The sequence below is a fragment of the Rhipicephalus sanguineus genome, chromosome 4 (assembly GCF_013339695.2).
Source record: "Rhipicephalus sanguineus isolate Rsan-2018 chromosome 4, BIME_Rsan_1.4, whole genome shotgun sequence".
Classification (NCBI taxonomy): domain Eukaryota; kingdom Metazoa; phylum Arthropoda; class Arachnida; order Ixodida; family Ixodidae; genus Rhipicephalus; species Rhipicephalus sanguineus.
Window position 1 is genome coordinate 77,730,596 of NC_051179.1, and position 26,191 is coordinate 77,756,786.

A 26,191-nucleotide genomic window follows, 5' to 3' on the forward strand; every position below is an offset into this window, starting at 1 on the left:
TAGATTACATTTATTTTTATAGTTTTGTTCTGATAAGAACTCTGATGTGCGAGTCAAATGTGCACAAATTAATGGTGTGATGTTTATATCACCATTTCCTCGACACAAAAATGCAGTAATAACCGTTTATTAATAAAAAAAAGATGCCTCCAGTATTCGAAATAGGCGGTTTGGAATCGACATACAAGATAAATGTGTATAAATTAATGGTCAAAAATTTATACAATGATTTCATGCACTTGTAAAATCCACTTTAAAAATGTCATTTAAAAAACAGCTAAATTAACTAATAGCAAATCTTCTCATTGCAAACATTCACAATGTACAAATATCTACATTCTGGGCAAACTATGCACACCCGTTGGTCCGAGTCAATTCCAACACAGATCTAGTCACTGTTGCAGCCACAAATGGACACGATCACAACATGACCACGGCCTGGTCCCGTGAAGAACCCATCAAGATGGGCTTGACGTGAACATTTCTTCACAGCTGTCATCAGAGAGTTCGATCGGCTCCGTTTGGTCGACAGACATGCCTGATGTGTCTCCTGCCGGTAACATGCTACAGTCATTATAAGGGCCTCTCCCACGTGGTTCCGCTTTACAACGCGGAGAGGACAACTTCTTCATTTTGCCCTCCATAAATGTTTTCAGGGAATCCATTGCTTCATTGTAGTACCGAAAGCACTGAAACTGTTCCCGAATCCATTTTGACAGAGCTGGAACAGAGAGCAATAAGCACTGTCAGCTATGTGTAAAAAGATGTTTCTACAGTAGAACCCCTCTAATGCGTTTATCACAGGACGGAGAAAGAAAAACACTGTAGCCTAGAAATGCATAACGCGAACGTGCCATTCAAATTGGGAAAAAGTGCTGCTACATAATAAAACACTCATCGCACCCAGCTCTACCTCAGAAAAATTGATTCTATGGTTTACGGCTTCAAGGGGTAGTGACACCAATTATCGAAGCTGGGTTTACTCCGCCATACAAAGCTCTTGTATACAGAGAGAGCTCTCAGCAAGTGTGAAGCTCAGAAAATGCTTATAAGTATATATTTTATTTAGACATTACAGTCAACTTTCACATGGCGCATCTACTGACGTCGATATGGTGTACTCCATGCTTACCAGTACATTTTCTAGGCTCTTGAGGACTTGGTCTTTCATTTGGCACAAAAAAAAAAAAACTACTGAAAATTTTCGTGTCAGTACCCCTTTAACAGTTCCTTTTTTCTTTATTATGATGAGCCCAATGGCTTGTTACCTTTCTGAAACTTTGGTTGCTGCGAAAAGCGGTGGTCTATTATAATCAAGGCACCCCAGTCGTCCCTGCAGAAACAAGAAAAGTAGGAAACGGTGAGGGAGGGACAGATTGCAAACACCTTAACTTAAAAAAATAATTGTTGCAGTTGGTAATTAGTGCCGGTACTTGCACGAGCAACAATGCCTACACAAACCAGAGTGTAAGAAATCACCTGTGTCGAATGCATCTCCCCAGGGCTTGATTAAGGGCACGGAACGCCTGCGTCTCGTACCAAGAATTTCCACCCATCACTGGTCTGCCAGACTTGAGCTGCTGGTCATTGTACTTGCGTTTCAGGTCAACCTAATGCAAAAAGATGAGCGGGCACCAATAACAAACCCTGCACACCTTAGGCAAAGCAAGACAATGAAATACTGTGCAGTGTGCAATCTTTACGTTACGCAGTGTCTCAGACAGATACAACTGAAAAACAAGTTCAGCTTACAAGAAACTCAGGTGCACTAAAACTGAATACATATTGCGGAGAACTAGAGCAACACATTAGTGTTTTGTGGTGTAATAAGCGTCACCCAAAAAATCAGCTTTCATAAGCGAAATAATCACATGGATGTAGAACACGGGTGGCAGCGGAGGAAAATGCGGTAAAAGTCAGCATCACATAGCCCAGTTTACAATAGGTAGATTGTGGCTCGCTCCTGATAATACTGAAGCTAACTGTCATGCCACTATTCAACATGTCATATTTCCACAATTTAGGCTAACCAGGAGGCTAGCGGACTGCAGTGTGAGCACAAATTAATACACAACTAGAAGCACATGATGTTCCTTTGTATGTCCTCATGCTAACGTTTTCGTGATGCACCAAAATGCACCATCAAGGCAATAGCACTTACAGTCACGATGCAAAGAGATAATGAAGATCATGCATGGTTGAAAAACAATTAATGCAGAACAACCCACACCTGTCAAGACTGCAAAAAGAAGCGCAGCCCTTACACAAGCGCGTACAGCCATCTGTACAGTCAACTCAAACATACTTTGCCCCACTTGTGTGCAGTTTCAGAATGAAAAATTGCGTGTTGGGCTCTGCAACAATGAGAGTAAAGCTTGCAGGTAAGACAATGCAACTAAGAATAACAACACGCACTACATCAATTAGGAGCTGTATCATTGTAATGACTGCATAATTTCATTTTCCCTAGATTGGAAGTCCTCATTACCATCGCTATTGGCCACGCTGCAAGCAATCAGAGTGCAATGAGAAAAGTAAAGAAAACATTGGATAATGATGTGAGTGAATGGGTTGTTTAGCAGTTGAGCCACGTGAGTACATGACGTGGAGCAACCTGAGCAGGCCCGGTACAGTAAGACATTGTTAATATGTGCCCATTTTATACATATTCACGGCTTAACCGTACTCTAAAAACATAGCTGCAATGAACTTGCGAATGTGTCTCCTTAGAGCATAATGCACTTGCTGAATGCTTAAGGGGAGACGTGGGTCTTGAAAAGTGTGTTTTTAATAGTTCGGTGAACAGAATGAAATTTAGTACATTTATTCAGATTTTTCTGCAGATTCCAAATCTGTGAGCAGATTTTTAATAGCTGCATAAGAACAAAAGATATGCTATTTCGACAACGTTTCCTAGCACATTTCTTACGAGGATTTTTGGCAACTACTTTTCGTCAAACACAAAAGCAAAGTATGTGGCAAGATTGCCAGAAAGCTGATCTAGCTGATGATGCTATTTATTTTCTTATAATGTTGTTTACCAAATGATAATTCTCGATAATCATAAAATGTATGAAGAAAAAATTTATCAGTCATATTTGCATGCATTTATTTTGCATTCGAAGTTCGATGAAAACAACAAAATTAGCATCATCAGCTAGATGAGCTCTCTGGCAATCCTGCCATATACTTTGTTTTTGTGTTTGACAAAGCAAAGTTGCTAAAAGGTGCCGTAAGAAATATGCTCTCAGAAATTGCATATCTTTTGTTCTAATGCAGATAATAATATCTACTTGAAGATTTGGAATCTGCAGGAAAAACTGAATAAGTGTACTAAATTTCATTCAGTTAACCTAACTAATAAAAAAACTTTTCTCAAGACCCATGTCTCCCCTTAAACCGTAATGGGTCATAATGTGCTACCGACGGATGCATACTGTGATCCCTTTTTATCACATAAGTGTGCCTCAAAATGTGAAGTGGCAACACCAAAATGTGCCACAAGAAGTCTTGCGTCCTTTCGCCAAGTGTTGAGGCAGGTTTACCAATGATACTGACTGTCATAATATATGGGGCGCGTGGGTTTAAGATGGGCAAAAACAAACCAGTGCGCCGTGCGGTGGCGACTTGTGTGGCGACTTGTGTGGACTTTTGGATGTGTGCGCCGTGCGGGGGCGAATTGCGTATGTGCCGTGCGGTGGGGAAGAGGATGGCGATCGTGTGCGCGGCGTGCCTCGAGGCAGCGTGACCAGTGCGTGGGCCGTGCGCGAGAGTCGAATTCCAAGGCTGGGATCTCCTTCGCTGGGCGTCCGGTCCATGGGAGAAACCACAGCCCTACCTCCTGGTGCCTCGACGTGACGGAGCGTTCCCGCTACGGGAAGATCGAGCCAGGGACCGTGTACGAGGCCGGGCCAAGCCTCGACGCCCTGTGCAGACGGGCACACTCAGGGTTCGGCCCACGAGCCGAGGCCGTCAACCGTGGAGCGGGTCCCTCGGGCGCAGAGTTCCGGCATCAACGGCCGCGGAGTAGACCCCGTGACTTCACGCGGCCAGACCAGCACCGAGCTACGGCACCGACACGGTCTACGCACGACGCCGTCAACTCGGCAACCTCATCGGCTCCGACGGCAAACTGTACGCCACTGCTTGACTATTTCGCGTAGCAGCCATCACGTCGCATATGTAACTGTTTTCTATATTCGTTGAGTCCTTTCGTGTGTGTAAAGATGTCTTACGTGTGCTTGTCCACCTGCGTGCTGCGTCATTCTTTCTGGAGCGAATCCTGAACCCAAACACAACATCACAAACTGGCGAGCCTACCAGGATCCGCTCAGTAACAGCGAAAGAAAGCAGTTTCGCTTGTGTACCAGCACACGTTCGGACTCGAACATAGACTTAGAGAAGCTTACCGCTGTAGGTATTCAACACGGGCTGACAGGCGCAGAACTGAGCAGGTGGATCGAGGCTCAGCAGGCAAAGCAAAGGGATGAGAGAGCTGCGGAACGAGAGGCACTGAAAGAAGCTGTGGAGATAGCGCGCTTAGCTGATGAGAGGCAGCGTGAGATCCTCCAGCTAAAGCTACAGCTTCAGGAAGGAGCTCGGAATGTACCGGCTGCAGCTAATGACGTTCTGCCTGTACCCAGCACTTCATCACCGCTTAACCCACAAAAACTACTTCCTCTCTTCGATGAAAAACGCGACGACTTGCACGCGTACTTGCAGAGATTTGAGCGAGTAGCAACCGGTCAGGACTGGCCGCAAGAGAAATGGGCCCTTGCTGTGAGCATGTGCCTCACTGGCGACGCTTTAACTGTTATCGGTAGGATGACTGCCGCCGATTCATTGGACTACCAGAAGGTGAAGAAAGCCTTGCTGCAGAGGTTCCAATTTACGGCGCAGGGTTACCAAGACAAGTTTCGCAAGGCAAGAGCTGCGGATGGCGAAACTGGAACGCAGTTAGCCGTGAGAATTGCGAGTTATTTTGATAATTGGATCGACATGGCCAACGTGTCGAAAACGTACGAAGGGCTACGTGATCATATAATCTCCGAGCAATTCCTACGCTGTTGCCAACCGAAACTAGTTATCTTCTTGAAGGAGCGAGAGGGCAAATCACTTGACGAGCTTGCTAAGCTAACTGATCGCTTCCTCGAAGCACAGAATTTGCCAAACATTGGAAAAGGTCCCGATACCGGGAAGGATTTCGGTGAGAAACCTAATGAAGCGCCCCGAAAACCGCAAGTTAAGTGCATGTTCTGCAATCATTTCGGCCATTCGGCTCCTGACTGTCGCAGCCAACCTAAACAAATGGTAAAGTGCAAACTGTGCGGCAAACCGGGACACACAGCTGAAAACTGCAGAGGTCAGCGCTCAGACAACAAACCGACTTCGTCCTGTGCATTCACAGAAGCACAACCGACTGGATCTCATCAGGGCAAAACAGCAAAGTGGCCACGAAAGCAAGCTAGCCGCTCCAGTAACGACGACGAGAGCAGGAAACCCGCTGTACCTTTCCTAAGCGACGGGATGCCAGTAGTCGAAGGGCGATTGCTAGGACGAAAGGTTCGCGTGCTTCGGGACACAGGCTGCAATACAGCAATTGTCAGGCGAGAGTTAATTCCTGAGGAGTGCTTGACGGGCAAAACAAGCAATGTTGTTTTGCTTGATGGTTCAAGTAGTCGCCTCCCCGAAGCCATCGTACAAGTGAAAACGCCTTACTTTTCAGGCAACATAAAAGTGGCTTGTATGAACCACCCACTGTACGACGTGGTTTTGGGAAACCTTCCAGGCGTCAGAGGACCATACGATCCTGATTCTGACTGGGAGCGAGTAGTTGCGACTGAGGAAGAGGAGGAGTTGTGTAAAGAACCGAACGTGACCAGGAACCCTCCACAGGCTTCAAGCGTGGCTAAAGCCAAAGCTCAGCAACCAAAACACAGCAAGATGCGTCCCTTGTGCGCCCCAGAAGTTGTGTCGAGTGACATTACCAAAGCGCAACTGATTGAAGGACAGCAGAAGGACCCCAAGTTGAAATCGCTTTCTGCTAAGGTGAACAGAGAATTTAAATCTGGAAAAGGCCACAGCTTTGAATTCGTGGAAGAAAATGGATTGCTCTACCGACGTTATCGCCTTGCGACAGGTAGAACATTTAGACAGGTGGTAGTTCCAAAGGCATTCCGACGAAATATTTTAGAAGTTGCCCATGAAAACATCATGGCTGGGCATCAAGGTATCAAAAGAACAACCGATCGTATTTTGCAAGAATTCTACTGGCCTGATTTACACGGAGACGTAAAACGCTTCGTGAAGTCCTGTGACATATGTCAACGAACAACACCTAAAGGAAAAGTAGGAGTCGCTCCATTGGGCAACATGCCTCTGATCCGCACACCTTTCGAAAGAGTGGCAGTGGATTTGATCGGCCCCTTTCCACCAATGTCAGACCGGGGAAACCGATACGTTCTGACCTTAGTTGATTTTGCAACTAGGTATCCGGATGCTTTAGCACTTCCTGCAATTGATGCCGTTCATGTTGCCAAAGCGCTCATCGAAATGTTTTCCCGCATTGGTTTGCCGAAAGAAATAGTCACCGACCAGGGAGCGAGCTTTACTTCCGACTTAATGAAACAGGTCAGTCGGCTTCTCTCTGTGAAGCTCCTCAAGACGACGCCATACCATGCCATGGCGAATGGCCTCGTCGAGAAATTCAATGGCACCCTGAAGATGATGTTAAGGAGAATGTGCCAAGAGAGACCCCGATCATGGGATAGGTACCTCGCACCGTTGCTTTTTGCGTACCGAGAAGTACCACAGACAAGCCTCGGGTTCTCTCCTTTTCAACTTATCTATGGCCGTCATGTCCGAGGACCACTGACAGTATTAAGAGAACTGTGGACGAATGAGGACCTCGACGGAGAAACACGGACAATCTACACGTATGTCTTTGACTTGCGGAATCGGCTGGAGGAGACGTGCAAGATTGCACGCGAACAATTAGAGAAAGCTCGCGCCAAGCAAAGACCATACTACGACAAGAAGAGTCGTCCTAGGAAGTTGTGTTCAGGCGACAAAGTTCTCATATTGTTGCCTACTGACTCCAATAAGCTTCTAGTGCAATGGAAAGGACCATTCACAGTAATTGAGCGAAGAAACGACGTGGATTACGTCATTGACGTGTTCGGGAAAAACAAGACATTTCACATAAATATGCTCAAGAAGTACGAAGAGTGTGAGCACAGGCAGCCCCAACAGGTGTCAGTTCCTCAAGAGATTGATGAAAACTCCACTAAAGGCCAATTAGACAAAGTGAATCCTATGCAAGTACTGAACCTGCATCGCACGCAATTTCGCACCGATGTCAATCTATCCACAGACCTCACCAGCAAGGGACAAAGTCGCCATGTATCGAGGGGCCCAGTATTCTATTTGTGTTCGAAATATAAAAGGCTGGGACAACGTAGAAGCAATTACATGACTTGTGCTTAACATGTAACAAGAAACTGAATCGCACAAACTGGAAAGCGTACTGTGCATTAACTCTTTCTTCCCGCGCTTCCTTCTTAGAATAGTTGTGAACAACTTTCTTGAAAAAGGGGGTATTGTCATAATATATGGGGCGCGTGGGTTTAAGATGGGCAAAAACAAACCAGTGCGCCGTGCGGTGGCGACTTGTGTGGCGACTTGTGTGGACTTTTGGATGTGTGCGCCGTGCGGGGGCGAATTGCGTATGTGCCGTGCGGTGGGGAAGAGGATGGCGATCGTGTGCGCGGCGTGCCTCGAGGCAGCGTGACCAGTGCGTGGGCCGTGCGCGAGAGTCGAATTCCAAGGCTGGGATCTCCTTCGCTGGGCGTCCGGTCCATGGGAGAAACCACAGCCCTACCTCCTGGTGCCTCGACGTGACGGAGCGTTCCCGCTACGGGAAGATCGAGCCAGGGACCGTGTACGAGGCCGGGCCAAGCCTCGACGCCCTGTGCAGACGGGCACACTCAGGGTTCGGCCCACGAGCCGAGGCCGTCAACCGTGGAGCGGGTCCCTCGGGCGCAGAGTTCCGGCATCAACGGCCGCGGAGTAGACCCCGTGACTTCACGCGGCCAGACCAGCACCGAGCTACGGCACCGACACGGTCTACGCACGACGCCGTCAACTCGGCAACCTCATCGGCTCCGACGGCAAACTGTACGCCACTGCTTGACTATTTCGCGTAGCAGCCATCACGTCGCATATGTAACTGTTTTCTATATTCGTTGAGTCCTTTCGTGTGTGTAAAGATGTCTTACGTGTGCTTGTCCACCTGCGTGCTGCGTCATTCTTTCTGGAGCGAATCCTGAACCCAAACACAACATCACACTGACGTCATCACGGGTAAAGTGATGCCTTTACAGATAAGTATTTAAAAAGCAGGAAGGAGTAGCGGCAGCCACCGACAAACGTACCAGTATGACTTATCGCCGACAACCCTATCGCAATAGGCATGTTCAGCTATTTGCTCGGCAGTACTGCTTTTTACTGCCGCCTCCCGTATGGGAACGTTATGTGCATCGTGGTAATGCAGAGTGCACATCAGCTGAAGAAACAAAAAGCAGATTGAACTGACAAGATACTTGCCACACATGTGCATGATAAGGTGCAGACCGGGCATGAAGAACATTTCCATGGGAAATGCATGCATGTGGCACAGCAAGCACTCTGGCAGTGACTGTGTGACCTTAGTAGGTGATGCATTGCATCCAACTAGCCTGGAACGATTGGCTCCACGTGGCAACAGGTACCGCATTTCCAAGAAATGCTGCCTATTTTCGCTCAACAGCAGATCACTGCACGCATGCACATGCACACATTGCAGTCAGCCAGACAAATCTGTCTGCTCCTAGATTTTCCGACGTGCTCATGTTGGCGTCACCACCGTTGTGCGTTATCGCAAGCGTGGTAACACAACATGCAAAAGAGCCGGAATTCTTTCTGTGCTTCGGTACAACGAAAGAAGAGGCCTCATAGTGGGTCCTTACGCTAACATTTACTATGGCATCACATTTATTTTTCTATCGATAGCGGTGGCACATGTCAGCAGATGCAAATTTGTGCTCGGCGTTTGCTACGTACAGTCAATCCCGCTTATAACGAACTCGAAACTGTCGCGAAAAGTGGTCGCTATATCAGTAGTTCGTTGTATATGGACTCGCCTTTGAAAAGGTGCACTCAGCAGCCAAGCCGTATTTTTTTTTTCTGTGCACTTTTATTAAAGTGCTAACAACCCCTCCGGTGACAAGCTAAGCCTTTTCACGTCGTGAAGCGACGCCCGCTACGTGCTCACGAGTGAATAACCCGCCTTTGCAATCAACAGACACCGTTTCATCGAAGCGCGGTACTGCGACGTGGAGCCGATCATCCCTGGCTAGTTGCGTGCAGCGCGTCGCCTACTTGGCTCGCGGAGTCACTGCCGGGCCGCTTGCTGTATGCCGTAAGCGCGCGTTTGTACGTTCTTCGTGCCTGCTTCACTCCGGACCGTGCACGGGTGCGGTGAGTAGCCTGTTGGTTCAACGCGGCGAAAACAAGCATTTTGCAAGCAACGCGCACTCCACGTCTCCGCGATGCTCTCGCGGCCCTGCACGACGATGCGCAGCGCACTTGAGTTGTCACCTATAGTCGGGTACAACTTTAGAAAAAAGCGGCATTTGCACCTCAAAGGCGGATGCACACGCGCTTCCACCAATGGGCGCGCGCTCTAGACTGACGTCACGAGCCGGACGGCCGGTGCCTCCGCTCAAGGAGAAGAAGCGGGACTATTTCTTTGCCGCGGCAATCGGCTGCCGCGCTTCGGTCATATGGGCGGGGCCTCTCCTTTTTTCTAAAGTTGTACCCGACTATAGTCAAACACGCAGTATATATACGCTCGCTGTCAGTACATCGACGTTTTTCGGTGCCCGTGCCGCGCAACAGCGAGCTACTTTCATTTCTACAAAGCGACGCGCACTTTAAAGCGGTCTCGCACGACGCAGCGGTGGCGGACTTGCGAACGGCAGCATGGCGCGCTCGTACCGGCGTCAATCCGCACAGTGTACGGCGTACGTCACACGCGCAGCCGAGCAGATATCTACAGATGACTGTGATATAAGGTTGTCGGCTATATGTCATAACTGCACGTTCATCGATGGCCGCCACCTCGCCTTCGCTCTTTTTTTATGCTTATCCGCGAAGGCATCGCCGCAATCGCGCGGAAGTCGTTATCACCGATCGACCGGGTCTCTGCCGTTACCGAAAAGACGGACGACCTTTCGCGGCACATTGTGGCGTGGACGAGTTTATGGACGCAGTGAACCTTTATGCGGTGGAAAGCTATCGCGGTTATCACTTCTTACATTTATGCCTTTTTGCGTTCCAAGGCATTGTTTGGTTCATCGTAGGCGGTCGTAGCTGCAGAGAACGGCATCAGGAAAGGTTACCGTGCGAAAGCTGACCGCAAGGCTTCATGCTGCCTCCTTTTTAAAAGGCTGGAAAGTGAGCGACCTCGCTCGCAGCGTCCGAAATCTGCGTGCGGTGCTCGCCGATCAGGGATATCTTAGTCGCGAGTAAACTGGAGCAGGGCACGCGCTCTCGTGTGCCGCTCTCGCGCTTTACAAGGCCTGTTTTAACTTTTTTTCGCTTCGTATGCGTCATATTTTTACCGCGACCGTGTCTGAACAGCGCCTCCTGTGAAGTGTTCGTTGTAAAAGTAGGAGGCTTTGAAAAATGTTCGCTATATGTGGACGCAATTTCAATGGGTAGCATAGGAAAATCGTAAGTGCACCGAAATATGGTCGATATAACCGATAGATCGTTATATCTGGGATCGTTATAAGTGGGTTCGACTGTACTATCGTTTGGTGTGTAGTTATGCCACGTTCTTCGCAGGTACGCATTAACAACATCTTACTATACATTGATGCGTTATGTGACGGGCCACAAATGAGCCACGTGTGGGGGAATGTGTGCCTAAATGTGTGCTGGATGAAGAGGCCGACAGTGTGCTGCACGACTTACGCAGAAATGCTGTTGGCCACCAAAAAGCTTGGCACATAAGCCAAGGAAAGTTGTTCGTTAATAGCTTTCCTTGGTTTCGTTAAAACAAAGAATAAACAAACCGTGTCTTACCTGCATATCCTTTACGTTAGGAAATGGAATGCCAATCTGTAAGAATAAACCGTAGCACAGCTTAGGTCTGAGATTGCGAGGACAGTGCCTTTGCCACTCTGCATTCAAAAGCTTACATAGAAGGTGAGAGTGAAACGTAACTTTTTAAACTCAATCATCTTCTGGACATATGTCAATCTCATCTAAAGAAGCAATGCAAAAATAATCAAAGAAAAGCGAAGCAACCAGTGAAATCATGAACAGGAAGCTGCAGAAGTTTACAAACTAAAAGGTTCCAAGTCGAAAAAATATTGATAAAGAACAGCTGCCACACAGCTTAAAATTTACAGACCTGGAAACTCCAGCCCATACTATATGTTTTGGGTGAATTACAACAGGTTCACTTATGTTAGCGAGCAGCGTAGGATTGCAATGCGAAATTCAAAGTTTGTGAACGTAGTACACCAGATCACTTAAAAAAAAAGATTTTTTTTTTTTCCCGACTTACAACTTATACAGCGCCAATTCCGATGTCAGCATTGTGCAAGCATTCTAGCTGCAATCTCAGAATTTATTGTTATTATTTATTATTTAACAATACTGTCAACCCTCTTGCGAGGGTCGTTACAGAGAGGGTAACGTAAAAAGAAAAGAAAGAAAGAACAACATTCACAAACACGCAAATACAGGATACATCAAGATCAAGCGGTACACTCGTACAGATAGTCATCCAAGGACCATTCGAATTTAGACAACTCATTCTGTTCCCCAACACACATCGGCAATTCATTCCACATTTTAATTACGCTAGGAAAGAAGGAGTATCGGAACGTATTGGTATGAGCGCTGTACACTTGGGCTGCCCGATTGTGGTTAGTTCTGAAGCTCCATTCACCTGGTGGCAGCATATATGCCTCTTTGCTAATATATTTATTTTACCTTGAAGTATCTGAAAGAATAGTTTCAGACGATTTTTTTCCCCTGCGCGTTTTTAACAGCTGCAAGTCTGAAGAACGGATCATTTCTGTAATTGAATCAGTCCTTCGATACTGGGAGCAGATAAATGCTGTTGCCATTAGAAAATTGTCCCAAGATACAGGGCACACCATTCTTAATACTGAACAAAGGAAATGCTATCACATACTGGTTTTCAGTTCTTTGGATTACTGGAAGTAGCTCAAAAGGATTCCACAGACGAGGAGAAGCTTTGTCAGCATTGCGACTTACTCACATTTACCACATTTCATAAAAATATGTTTTGACTGATGAACAAGCTCAAGAAACGATGGCTGTTGCACAAGAGACATTATGGCATAAACAGGCTGGCATTTAGAGTATGTTGTGCTTGTTAATCTGTTCTCTGCAGTGAACATCTGCAAACAGTGAACTCGTAGTTCAGTAAGAACAACTTCACATCACTCAACACACTTCACTGCGAAAACGAAACAGTAATTTGTCACTGCCCCATCCTTACCATTACTTAACTAATTTGACAACATACAAAGTGTACCGTACAACGTTTTAAATTTTTTATTGCTATTTCCGTCCCTTCTTTTTTTTTTGTAGAGTGTCCCCGATAAAAGCTTCGTATGTGTATAAAATTTCATAATGTTTCAGTTTGCATGTTCGGGCTAATGTTGTTGTGGGAACTTCTTTCGGACAGGTCCATCTTTTGTATGAAGCTTCGGGGATTTTTGGCTACCGTTATATTTCTCCCTATTTTTTTTTTTTTGCTATGTCAGAGTTTAATAGCCAACCCTCGGCCGCTGCTTCTTATAGTATTTACTAATATGTCAAGCAGTGTGTGTTACATATTGGATTTTTCTTAGCACTCTTGCAGTGCTGGGTGCAAAAGGATGATACAGAGAAACAGATTCCTAGACTATCTCACCGTCACCACAGCCCTCGCACTGTTGTCAGCAAAGTCTAGGCCTTCGCTCACTTTGCCTCGACATACGGCAAGAAGAAGAGCTCCTCCCCTGTCGTCCTCATAACCTATTGGTGAGAGAAAATACGAGGACAGCGTGAACCGACTGCAGTGTGAGAAAAATGATGCAGGAATAATTAAAATCTTGCAATATTGAGACGACAAGGAAAAAAATGTGAAAAACCCGAAAGAAACATAACCTAAAGAGGCCACCAAAACCTCTGACGCTGCCCAGCCTGCCACCTAAAGGGACTGACAACTGATCTTTCGAGACCTAGTTGTCTACGGTACAATGAAAAGCTCCCCCTCAGTAGCGGTTAAACCTTCCGCAGTTGATTCCAAGAGCGTCTGGATATATTTTGTAAACAGAATTTTTCAATCTGAGAAGCCTCCAAAAAAGTTATGAATCCCTCCTCCGGAAACACTGAGAAGTGATAGAGAGGCTGACAGCCCTCCAAGCAAACAGTTCATTACGCTCAACGCTCTGCTGTCACAGGATTAAGCGCAACTGTGGACAACCACTTTCATTCTGACATTCTTAACTGTTCTTGAACATAAAAAGCAGGAACACTCGTCGTCACGTGAAGTCCCTTTACTGTCTAGTGAGCCAACCCTCCTGGTACTTCTACAACTTGTCAGCAGGTACCGCTAGTCCCTCAGCTAACAACTTTCATGCTGCCGCTCATGAGCATCGAATCATACGTCAAGCCAAGGCAGCGCTACTGTTCTCCCCACTGCAAGCGAAGGCTTATCTGCACGTTTTAAGTTCGAAAAGATTATAATAACAAAAAACTGTACCGCATTTCAATACCAATACAGAGACCATTAACCATATACACCAGTAAAAGGTCATGTGATCAGGCTCTTCTACATCTTTTTTGCCGCATGGAGCGCCAAAAGTCATTTTTAGTGAAGAAGCGGCTTTAGTGAAGAAATAAAAATGTCAGATCACGTCTAGTGAGAAAAACAGGGCTCGTTTTAGGCAATCTGATAGACAATCTTTCCTTTAGTGGGATTATCTCAATTTATGTTCAAAGTCGTTGTCTGTCCCTTTATTTTTTTTGGACGTGATGCATGAATGTAACTCTGCAAAAACAGTGGCTGTGTACAAAGTTGCTGCCCCGATGACTTAGCGTCAATTCTCAGCCTCATGTATTTGTAAGCAGCCAACAGAAAATATAAATAAATTTTAGACAAATATGAACAATTGCGCTGAAATATTACAGTAGAACCCCGCTGTTACGTTCCTCACTGTTGCGTTTTCCCGGCTGTTACGTCGTTTTCCGCCGGTCCCGGCATAGCTCCCATAGGATACAATGTATTGGGAACCCCGCTGTTACGTCGTAACTGTCGGACCGTTCCCGTATGATACGTCGCGAAGTGCGCTCGGAGCCGACCGAGTGACTACCAAAGAGAGCGGCCATGGTGCATTTTCACGCAGCTTGGCCTCGTTTGACCGTAATATTAGCCGCATGAAAGACGCAAGCAACAGAATCTTTCAATTGATGCAAACGAAAGCATGGCCTTCGAGATTCAAATTGCAAAGATGGCGTCTATGACGTAACTGCTCGCAAAAGCAAGGCCTTCGAGATTGGCATTTACTATTGACAAAAGCATAGCCTTTGAGATTTGTATTGCACAAACATGGCGTGTATGACGTCATTGCTTGCGAAAGCAAGGCCTTCGAGATCGGCATTCACTTCTGCCCACTGACCTCCATTAAAAAGGCTGGACGGCGCATCCCCGCTCTGCGAGGCGGGCGCTTGTGAAGCCACCGGAAGGTCCCCTGTTTGTCCCGGAAGCTGGCGTCTTCTGTCCGTCTCAGTCGCGCAATTCAAATATTCTCGGGTGGCAGCTGTTGTTATGATCGCTTTTCTTTTTTATTTTTTCAAACTCTGCGATTACGCCTCACTTTAGACGCCGACGAACGCTACACGAAAGATGACAGACGCCGTGCCGACACCGTCCGAATACGGCGGAGTGCTGCAACGTACCGTATTTACTCGAATCTAACGCGCACCTTTTTTCCGGGAAAACGAGTCCAAAAATCGCATGCGCGTTAGAATCGAGTACCGAAAAAAAAAAAAAAGAAACTCGGTTATCATATTGCCATCGACATTTCAAAATGGCCGCCTCCTACGCGCTTTGGCCATTTCTGCCATTTTTTCAGTTCGTACGTATGCTGAGGAGATTGTCATCCCGTTCTGCGTTCGCATCGACGGTATGGAAGTGCCGACTCTAAATACTCGACGAGTGCACCACGATGCCGCATTTAAAAGAATAGTTATTACATGTGCAGAGAGACGGACGGAAATCGGGCCGCATCGCGGTCGTTCGAAGTTCCCGAAACGTGCGTGCGAGACTGGCGCAAACAGAAGCAGAAGATTTTTTACAGCAAAGTTTCACGAAAAGGTTTCAGTGGACCAAAGCAGGGCCGGTTTCCCGAAATCGAAGAGTGTTGAAAGCGACAAGGAGTTGTCCGACAGCGACGAGGACTGATCCATTACCCGACTCGTATCGCCGCCGTAGTGGTGACAGTTTTAGCGGCAAGGCCCGCTTTTTGACTTTGTGTTTTACTTTTTTGAAAGTTTAGTTCTTTAAAACCCAAATACTTGTTCTTCGAATGTGCGAAGTTTGACTCCTACGGACTTCTTTTGTTCTTTTCTCTCACGAAAAATGGGTGCGCGTTACAATCGATGTATTACTTTTTTTTTTTTTTTTGGTCGCGGAAAACGGGTGCGCGTTACAATCGAGGGCGCGGTAGAATCGAGTAAATACGGTACAAAACGCGTAAAAAGTAATGCAACTTTGAGGTGCTTACGCGTGAAATGTCTTCCCTGACTACTTTTCCGGTCGATTCGTACAGTTTACTGCGCTACAGGCAGGTATTTCTTTAAAAAAAGAAGAGAAAAGCTGTCTTCCGGGACAAAAACGGCGCCTTCCGGTGGCTTCACGCCCGCGTGCTCGATGCGCCATCCAGCTCCTCCTAGTGGAGATCAGTGCTTCTGCCATCGCGTTGGCGTAGACTCATCATCATCGTTATTTGTCGGAGAACGGGAGGAGTTCGAGCTGGTTGGAGCTCGCATGGTCGTGCGTGCGGTTCGCGGTCGGACTCGCTGCGCCGGTCGTGATTGCGTGTGCTTAGTTCTTTCATGCCTACAGCTGTTGGTGTTAAAAAAATCACATACGCTGATTACATTTCTGTGGATGAGGCCGTCCTAAGCTCCGCGTTTCTATCCATCGACTAGATCGCGGCTGAGCGCGCCAATTTTCGTGCTGCTCGTAAGAATTGAAATAAAATTCTGTACCACTAAATATTTTGCCGTTTTTCCTGTTTTTCGGCTCTTACGTTTCCCGTCTCTTACGTTTATTTCCTACGCTCCCTTCAAAAACGTATCAGCGGGGTTCTACTGTATTATGTACTATGCTTGTGGGTAGTTACCGTCACTGTACTGTCCAGAGGCATGGTTGAAGTACTCGTTCATTGTGTAGTCGAACGTGCTGGAGTCTGCCTTCTGGGGTTCCACGGCAATGTGCTTCAGGCTTTCCAGCTTGTCCCACATACCAGTGTTCTGCAAAGTTTTGAAATGCAAGAGACGGAATAGTGACTGTAATTATTCAAGATGCAAATAACAGACAATGAAAGGGAGAAATTGGCATCCACCTGTTTGTAGCACGAGGCAATAAAGGAAATCCGTACAGATTTCTCGGAAGGAAAAGCTTCTCAGTTGACGAAAAATTTGTCCTGGTTTGAAATTCGAACCAGGGACCGATACCACTGCTGAACGGTCACTCTACCATCCGAGATAACCACAAGGCTAGCAGATCACAGTATGAAGATGAATTGACACCATGAGTAACGGGGAATATGGAAAATTGCTTCTGTGGAAAACTCGTGAGGTGAAGGAAACATTGACTTAAGCAGTAAAATTATGTTAGTATACCTAAGTTATAAAATACATTTAGATGTTTCTTAAAAGCAAGAACTACGCAAAAGTGACTTATGTTTGGACTTGTACTGTGCTTCTTTTCAGTAATATCTACTCGAAATGCTGCAGCTGTTGAAACCGCGAGAGAAGTTTTCATTTCTGCACTTGTTGTGCAGCCCAACATGCGTTGCATACAGTCGCAAAGGCTATTGTTGTAGAACATACTGAACAAGGTGAACAGCATTAGTAGAGTACACACCTGCCATCGTTGTGACAACTTGTTCATCATGCCATATGACGGAAAAAAGCACAGCACTCCGTAGGGGACAGCCTGTAAAAAAAAAAGCAAGAAAGGTTTCTCACATGATCTATTGCTTGGGTTGATTTACTTTTTAGTATATGTATATATGGGGAGGGGGGACTAGTGTCACTGCAGAGGCTCCCTTAGGAATCAAGAGCTGTTGCACTTCTGTTTTCATTTGCTATTCGTCAAACATAGTATATAGTGTGGTTCCAAAGAAAGCAACCATGCAATGCTGCAAAGCCACCACTAAAATGCACATAAACACAGTTGGTGATGGCAGCACTGCCGTATCACCACAGTTTAGCGCTTTATTCAATAGCAAGAGCAACAACAAAATGCTGTGTTACATGCTGTGATACTGTGTCGTGGCATGCTTCTCTTATGAACCACGTGTGTGTTTGTATGTGCACGTGTGTGCATGTATGTACGATTAATAACCATGTTGTTTTCACATGCTACAAAACCCGGCTAAGCAGCTGGCTTGATCCTGTCTATCCCAATGTACCTGTCTTTGCCAGTAGATTTTGAAGAGCTTACCTTGCAGATGTCCCAAAGAATGGACCCTATTTCATCTTGAAACTCAAAGGTCTCAGCAGTTTTAAAATTGGCGGTGAGGTTCACATTATTGGGACCACACGCAATGCTACCAATCCAGACCTGAATGGGAGGAAAGGCCAAAAGCATATGTCAGCTTCTCTGATATGTGGTTTTCGTGAAACGACCTTGGGTGATACACTATGATTGAAAATAATAATAATAATAATAACACTAATAAAGAACTGCGAGTGCTACTTGCGCTAACAAGTATAGTATGTATCATCATCTTCCGTGCCTTCTCTGTAAAGGTAATTAAGCTAGTAAAATGCGCAATTAATACAATGCATCAAATGCAGCTATATTATATTAGCAACTTATGGTAGGATATATTTGCAGACAGCAGAACTGGTTTAAAATTTGCTTTTTAGAAGAGCCACTACACCTAGCATGCCCCCGTTCCACAACGGATGAAATTCACAGCAAATAATGGACCTTTTCCACTGCAGCAGTATTATAACCACCCCAATATGAATCACGATGCACATATTTACAGTTAAACGCCTGCAAAGCCTAAACATTATGCCAGTCAAAGAAAATTAAAATGACTTGTTAACATTATTGGTGGTAATAAGTACTACTATAAAAAAGAAAAAATGAAAATAAATGTTAATAAAAATATTAGTAGCTAAATAAAACAATAAACGGTTTCTTGAACTACCCCTGAATGCAAGACAGGTGGCACTCCATCAAAGAATATGCCTTTGGTTTCTCATACGCAGTCTTTACAGCTTCGCATGAACTGCAAACACACAGCTAAGCAGACATAATTTACAATAGTAGGAAACACTTTTGTGAATTTATAGACACATGAAGCATTTGAAACTAACAGAAGCCTGCACATTTATTTAAAATGCGACACAGTTTTCAAGGCTGTAATGACAAGTCTAACCACAGAGTGCCGCCCTGTGTTGTTCTTTTCGTGAGTTTCGGTGTCAATGTAAAAATAACGATTTCTTAAATAAGGAACAAAATGTGCTTGTTTCTATCATAGTGAATCATAATGTTTTCACGGGACCAATAATCTGAACACACCTTCCCGGCGTTTGCCATACTCTGCTTCTCGATGGACACCTCAACCGTGCTGTGAGATAAGGAATGCGCCGTTGTCAACTCTCCTAGGGCCTCCACTGCAAGTGCAGTTGTGAAGTACCCACTACGCAATAAACACGTGCACTCTGCACACACCTATGCTGCGCACTTTGTTGATTTGGCTGATGATGATGATAATTATGGCTGAACCCTTTGCGAAGTGTGAGCAGCTTTAAACCACAGAATCGTTAAGCAATTACCAGGTGCGACGGCTGATGTGATTATATGCTTCTGCCACGCAGTATTACATCCAGAAATGCGACTCCTCACCCCACATGATGCATCCGTAGGTTTTTTTCCAAACAACGTCATATGCACTATGGAGCGCGCTGACATCGAAAGTGGTTTCACAGTGATTGGCAAAGTTTTGTGCGTACCGCTACTTTGCCAGTGTCCGTTAAAGCGGGGCATTGACGGACATGGACAAATGGGCAGCTCAAACTTCATCAAGTGCAAGCAAGCAAGAAAGTGCAAGGACAAAGCATTTTTAGACTGCCATTTCTGGGTACATCCGATGTACTACCTGTAGACATATCCTAAATAAAAATCAAGACAAACATTCAAACCAGTAAGCACTGGTACGGAGTACTGACTCACCCCTTCGCTTGGAATGACATGGTTGGCCTGCAGCTGGCTTTTGAAAGGCATGTCGAGCTCAGACTCAAATGACTCCATGGGAGTCAGCGTCCCCGATGCTACGATCAAGGAGTGTACCCTGTCCTTAATGTCTGACATGGCCTATAATATAAAGAAGAAAAAAAAGAAGAGTGGCGAAGGCTGCGATGCATCTGGGAGTGCAAGTAGCCCAAGCGCAATGTGGCTTGATTAAAGCATGCATATGTCGCATTTTAATATTCATACAACTGACTAGCGCAACTGCTTTATGTTACAACACTGGGCACTGGTGATTAGTAAGAGTAATGCCCCTTTAATGAAAACTAGCATTACACAGTTGCAGGTCACTTGTGCCTAGCTTGCAGGTATCTGGTATCTTGACTTAGCCCTGTGATAATAGTGCAGTCACTAAATTCGACATGGCTAGCAAAGATGATTGCAATGGCGGCTGGATATAGGTCATAATAATAATAACAGTAATACTAATACAGTCAATTGCCTTGATAACCCAAATAAATAGGACCTTCCAGATGCATGCAAGTTGCTTTGTTTAAAAGATCGTGCATCGTAATACTCATATGTAGCTGTGACGTAAGGAATGTTTCTCGTTTTCGAAGTACTATACGATACAGCAACGAGCAGATATTACAACTTGGCAGCTCTCTGAGCATACACACACACACTAACATAACACTTTTTTAGCAGTTTCTTGGACAATTTTTATCAAGTAAATAAAGTGTGTCTAATAAACTGCTGAAAGAAATCTTAGTGTGTGTACGCTGAGAAAGCTGCGAGTTGTAATATCGGCTATTAAAAAGAAAAGTTGCAGCTCTTAACAGAAAACACTGTGACCAATGAAATGCATCAGTTATAGGAACCACTAAATTATCCGCATAAACGGAACACTTACGACAGCAGGATTGAGACACCAGAAGTTGAGACTATGCGTCCAGGCCGTATTAAATCCACCACCACCACCACCTGACGACCACCTAGAAGCCTGACAAACCAGACAATATTTTTTAAAGGTAAAAAGAAAAGAAAAGATACAGAAATAAAAGTGAATGGAATGGCTTTCAAGGCAACATAAGATTCAAGCAGATCAAAACGTTTACAGGAATAAGCTGTTCTTGTAGTAGACTCTGTGCAGCCACAAATATAAATTTTTCTAACAAATGAAAGTAGAGACCTTTGTTTCATTTCCAATTGATTGCACTTGCATGAAGGAAACCTCTAACAACATAACAATGTTCTTGCACATTCTTTGCTATCGTGTTGAAGCCAGCCTTGCGTATGAAACATGTAAGCAGCACAACTTTCCCAGAAACTGCACAAGAAATTTTAAAGAAAGAAAAAAAGATCTGCAAAAATACCCGTGGGCACACGCTAAAGAAAACATACAAATAAGACTACTACTATAGGGCTGCAGAAACCGTGAATCTTCCTTAAACCACTCTCTCTCTCTCTTTCTTTCAAACCAAACAACAGCAAAATAGGCGGAGATGATGATTGGCCTACAAAATGCACAAGCCCTCAAATTACATGACGACAATGTAATCCATCATGACAATGCAAAGTTAGCTGACAGGCAGCCCTGGGGGCTCTTATAAGGCCTATGAAATGACAAAGCTCCACGCACTCAAAGCCCACTATGACAACATAGATTATTTAGCCAACAAGCATCCGAGCTGGCTTTTGGATAGTCGACAAAATGAAAGAGCTCAAAGCTCTCAAATACCATAATGATAATGTAATCCTCCAAGGCAACGTATTCAGCTGACACAAGGCCAACTTAGCCTCTGGGTAGCCTATGAAATTAACAGGCTGTCCATACAGCTGCTTTCACACACCTCTGTCTGCTTTTTCTTAGATGGAGCCTTCACCATGGCAGCTCTGCAAAGAGAAGAAGGAGCCACTCAATGCAACTGAAAACAGTAAAAAACACAATAAAGCCGAAGAGGGAGAAGATCTGTATGAGTAAGATACCACTGTTATAGCCAGAAGCAAGACCGCATAAGCATACTTACACGATGCCGCAATACCTATATATAACCACGGCTTGCAGGGTGGGGCTGTCAATTTCATCCTCATTTTGATAGAAGGTTTAAAATTCCCCAGAATTCCTTTCAAAATTCCAGAGTTGAATGTCCAGGCCAACTGACTGCTATTTCCAGGTAGTGCTACAGAATAACGCTTGCTTTTTAGAACTCTGCAGAATGCCACAATTCCACAGCATTCCCAAAGGGGAGTTCTAATCTTAACAGCAGTGCAGGATTGCGTGAACACAACTGCATGACAAAGCACTCGTGTAGTGCCTTTAGGCTTGGCCTTGCGACCGTTCGGCTTAGCCTTGGAACTGGTGTATTCATGGACGTTCCACAGTGCAATTGCCATGTTCTATGCAAGAAAAAACAACCTTTATACATCTGGCGCTTCGTTTGCACAAAGCCATTTATGGCATATGATGCCTAAAGAATGCAGAAGCTGTGTGGTCGGCAGAGGCTTTACAGCACAGGGGTGTAGTCACTAGTCAACCTATGTATTTCGCAAGTTTCATATTAACAGCAATGACCTTTGAGATTAGATATAATGGGCCGTTGTGGCAGCATTAATAGTTTGACTCCGAGGATCTAGAAGAGTTGTCAGCCACCCCAACATCCTCCGCAGACATATTCTTTATGCTAAAAGCACATCAGTGTAATGAAGGAAGCTAGGGGCTCCGCGGCAACCTCTCATACTTCAGAAACCACAGCGCAATAAACGAACACGAGACAAGATGCAGACAGAACAAGCGCTTATTTTCAACAACTAAGGTTTTCTTTCAGATCCTGAGCATTTATAAAACTGCAAGAGGAAACTGAAACTGCAAGAGGAAACTAACTGACGGACAAAAATAAGGTAAATGGACATGTGTCGTCTAAGCCAATCAAGCTCTTTTTTAGCTTCTTCGTAGGAAGCGCAAAACTACACACAGGGACAGGAAGGAAGAAAGACACTACACAAGCGCTTATATTTAGATAAAACAAGACATAGCATGCTGACACATTCATTTCCTGCCCTAGCTATCTCAGACACTTCTACACTTTCTCTGGTTATTTTGTTTAAATGGCGATGCAGAACAACTGAATGTGTCAGCATGCCGTCTGTTGTTTTACCCAAGAAAGAGCTTGATTGTTTGGCTTAGACGACACGTGTCCACTTACCTTTTTTCATTCTGTCAGTTGTTTCCTCTTGCAGTTTCAGATGCATGTTTATATATGCTCAAAACCTACAACAAAACATTGGTTAAAAGTAAGCACTTGTCCTGTCCTCATCTTTTCACATGTTCGTTTATTGTGCTATGGTTTCTGAAGTACGGTGAACTACCAACATGCCCAAACTTCCTCCCTTCGGGAGAAGCCTACCTGAAGTCGCCAAGGTACTTAAGGTTGTCCCTGTACATAAAGTCGAGGATGATGACGAAGTTTTGCAATGTCGCAGATGTCGCCGCATTGACTGTTGGGTGCAGGACCTTCTCCGGATCCATATCTGGCGATGGCTTTTCAACAGCTGTGATGGCAGTAACGAGGGTCTGATGAAAACAAAGAAAGAAGAAAAGTTAATCAACGAATATTGTCAGAGCACTGGGCACTACGTCGGGCAAAGGTCGGACAGGAGTGCCGTGCAATGAAACGCATTGCTGTGAAACCGACCTTTGGAAACGACTATGGCTGCAAGCTGATTATTGTGCAAGAGCGCTGTATGGTAGCTGTGAGATAATCATCGTGGCATCGACTAATGCCGTTCTGGACCTACAGTTATAACAGATGGTACAAAGAAATCGGACGCCGCTGAAATTTCAAATGCCTCATCATTGGCTCTAGAGGCACATCAAGTGACAGTGCCACATAGGTGCTCAAACTATCAGGCATGTCTGAAAAATTGATCAGTGATACCACTTATCTGTAACCAATTAACCCAAAGTGAAATTAATTACAGCTGGCCTTTAAGAGAGCCGCTACCCCGTTAGTCCCAGTTCATCTGGCCTTCCAAGATAATGGTGTGGAATCGTAATGCATTCACTCATTAAAATTTTGACAAGTTTCACATTCATGCAAAAAAAAAGTCACGAAGCCCATTCAAAGGGCAAGGATGTACCCTGATAGCACGTACGTCTTACGTGAGAACATGCACAAACCTTGAAGTTCTTGAAACTGTCTGGGCTCAGACCGACGTCAGTCATGAAAGCAAGGATCTCTGTGCCGGCCCAGACCTTTCCAGATTGTTCAAAGCCCCTGTAGTCGTTCAGGTGATCTGAATGTTGCGTTATCCAGAGACTGAGCTTGGACATCTGAGATGTAGGCAAATTAACACAGACGGAGTTAGGTTTAACAGGACCACTGAACGTCGTTTGGAGATAGCTACGTGGTAACTTGACAAACTGATAAATAAAAAGCATGACAGATGACGATCCATTATTAAGCGCTAAATAGCAGAACAAAGACTTAACATCAGGGATTTGTTAAAACCAGTTGCACTAGTTCGACCATGAGTATGAGCATTTAGGGCCTTTTTAGGTAGTGTTCATTAGTCGACACAAAGTGAATTTCATAAGCAGATCATTTCTGCAAAGATGTTATATGCCTCAATATTAAAGAATGAATGACTCACCACCCACGCAATGGCATTGTGTTCTTCAGGCATGTACGGAACACGCTCTGAAAGAAGGCAAGGTTTTTACTTGATCAAATGCCAATCAATTTCCATTTTGGCAGTCTCAGCTTCAAGCAAAAGAACAAACACTGATTTTGATATAAGAAAGGACCCATGTTACAATGTATGAACATCTCAAATACAAGACGACAGTGGTTAAAATGGCTGATTGGGCTCGTATTTCAAGTATCACGACTACGGTGTTTTTAATATAGTATTTGTTTTATTGCGATAGCAATTATATGGACACTCTCGGCTGGTTTTCGCCGTCATATCCTATATATATATATATATATATATATATATATATATATATATATATATCTATATATATTCTTTTTTTCTTTGTGGCTTTTATATATATATATATATATATATATATATATATATATATATATATATATATATATATATATATATATATATATATATATATAAAAGCCACAAAGAAAAATAAGTCAGAAAAATACTTTCCGATGCACAGAATCGAACAGGCGACCTCTTGCTCTGCAGCGCGCGGCATTAGATGGCTAGGCCACAAAGAGTACGTCTTTCAGCATGCTAACGGCGAGCTATTTATATACACCATTTACTTAGGTGTGCTTTCTTGGTCACCAGCAAGATGGCACGAAGGCTGCGCTTTAAAGGTCGTTGCCCCGCTCATCGCAATGCATGCGCGCTTCCTGGCACGTGAGGTACACTTTGCCCCACAGGGCGTGGTCGCCTGCACGCACACTTAGCTCGTGAGGTGGGTGGTTTGTATGTCTTGTGCTTTCACCGCCTATATCCGCGCTAAAGTTACAGAGCGCAAGAAGGCCACTTCGCTCGCTGCAGCGGCTCCAGTTTGCAAAAGGAGCTGCGCTGTTGAAACAGAAAGAAGTAACAGTGACAGTTATTAGTTGGCGCTCGTCCTGTGTATACTACCTGTTTGTTTCGTTTTCGGCGTCCTCCTTTATGCTTGAGCAGCGTGGTTTAAGTGTCGAGCTGTGGCACTTGATAGTTTGCACTCATCCTGCATGTGTTCTCTTCATGCAGTCCTTTGCACTTGAGCGACGCGGTGGGAAATTTTGAGCTGCTTTCCGTTCTTCGTGTTACCTTCCAGTTTGTTGCTATCGCATTCATTTCTTCGCTGTTGCGGCGAAACTGACTTTTTTGCTTAACGCACATCTATATCCATAGCGCCAAAGCATTTTTGCATTCCGATTTTCGAGAATGAGCCATGATCGAGAATAACGGAATAGCCACGAATGAAGCACAAAGGGTATTGAGGCAAGAAAACTGTAGTGCAAGCGCTCTCTGTTCTTAGCAGGCCTCTGAGAATATTCGAGTGCTTTACTATTCTAAGAAACAATACAGTATTCGAATTTGCTTCGACACGAATCTAAAATTTCTGAAATTTTGAAGTATTCGAAAAGAATGACTAGATTCATTTTCTCGCATGTGAACCACTTGAAAAGGTGGTTTCACTGCAGCGTGGAGACACTATGCCTAGAAACCACCTAATCAGGAGAAATCCGCACTACCGCAAAGCCATACTTCAAAGCTGGGTGCAAAATTTTTCATATTACTAGAAACATTGCATATTACTATCAATTCGTTAATTTTTTTCTTAAAGTTAAATTATGTTATACAGGCCTATATGGGCTATGTGTAGCAAATTTTAAAACAACATATTTTACCACTTATAACTTGCATGCTACGATAACTAAAATCCTTCTACTACTCAAATTCACTTTGAAATTATATGAAAGTAACTAGTTATTATTAGGGATGAGCGAATAGTAAATTGAAAGTTCAAAGTGAATTCGAAGCAAATAGTGATTTGGTCAAATAATTTCGAATCGAATAGTGCAAATGGTATACAGTAGAACCCCGCTGATACGTTTTTGAAGGGACCGTAGGAAATAAACGTAAGAGACGGGAAACGTAAGA

General features: G+C 44.7%; 1 protein-coding gene across 2 annotated transcripts in view; it reads right to left on the reverse strand.

Annotated features, from left to right (window-relative positions):
- Positions 1-132: 132 nt before the first annotated feature.
- The window catches only part of LOC119390272 (Fanconi anemia group J protein homolog), a 62,345-nt gene continuing 36,286 nt past the window's right edge, over positions 133-26,191 (reverse strand). The window contains exons 11-24 of one of the 2 annotated variants that reach the window (XM_049414709.1): positions 24,218-24,264; positions 23,745-23,897; positions 22,972-23,138; positions 21,402-21,460; positions 20,478-20,548; positions 19,550-19,690; positions 17,804-17,923; positions 17,222-17,293; positions 16,476-16,605; positions 12,998-13,101; positions 11,128-11,163; positions 1,480-1,610; positions 1,269-1,333; positions 133-721 (exon numbers count right to left, since the gene is read on the reverse strand). In XM_049414709.1, the coding sequence (XP_049270666.1) occupies positions 459-721; positions 1,269-1,333; positions 1,480-1,610; positions 11,128-11,163; positions 12,998-13,101; positions 16,476-16,605; positions 17,222-17,293; positions 17,804-17,923; positions 19,550-19,690; positions 20,478-20,548; positions 21,402-21,460; positions 22,972-23,138; positions 23,745-23,897; positions 24,218-24,264 (1,559 nt within the window). In that variant the 3' untranslated portion in view covers positions 133-458. Of the gene's footprint in view, positions 722-1,268; positions 1,334-1,479; positions 1,611-11,127; positions 11,164-12,997; positions 13,102-16,475; positions 16,606-17,221; positions 17,294-17,803; positions 17,924-19,549; positions 19,691-20,477; positions 20,568-21,401; positions 21,461-22,971; positions 23,139-23,744; positions 23,898-24,217; positions 24,265-26,191 lie in introns of both variants that reach the window. The other variant, XM_037657849.2, reaches the window with a different exon arrangement.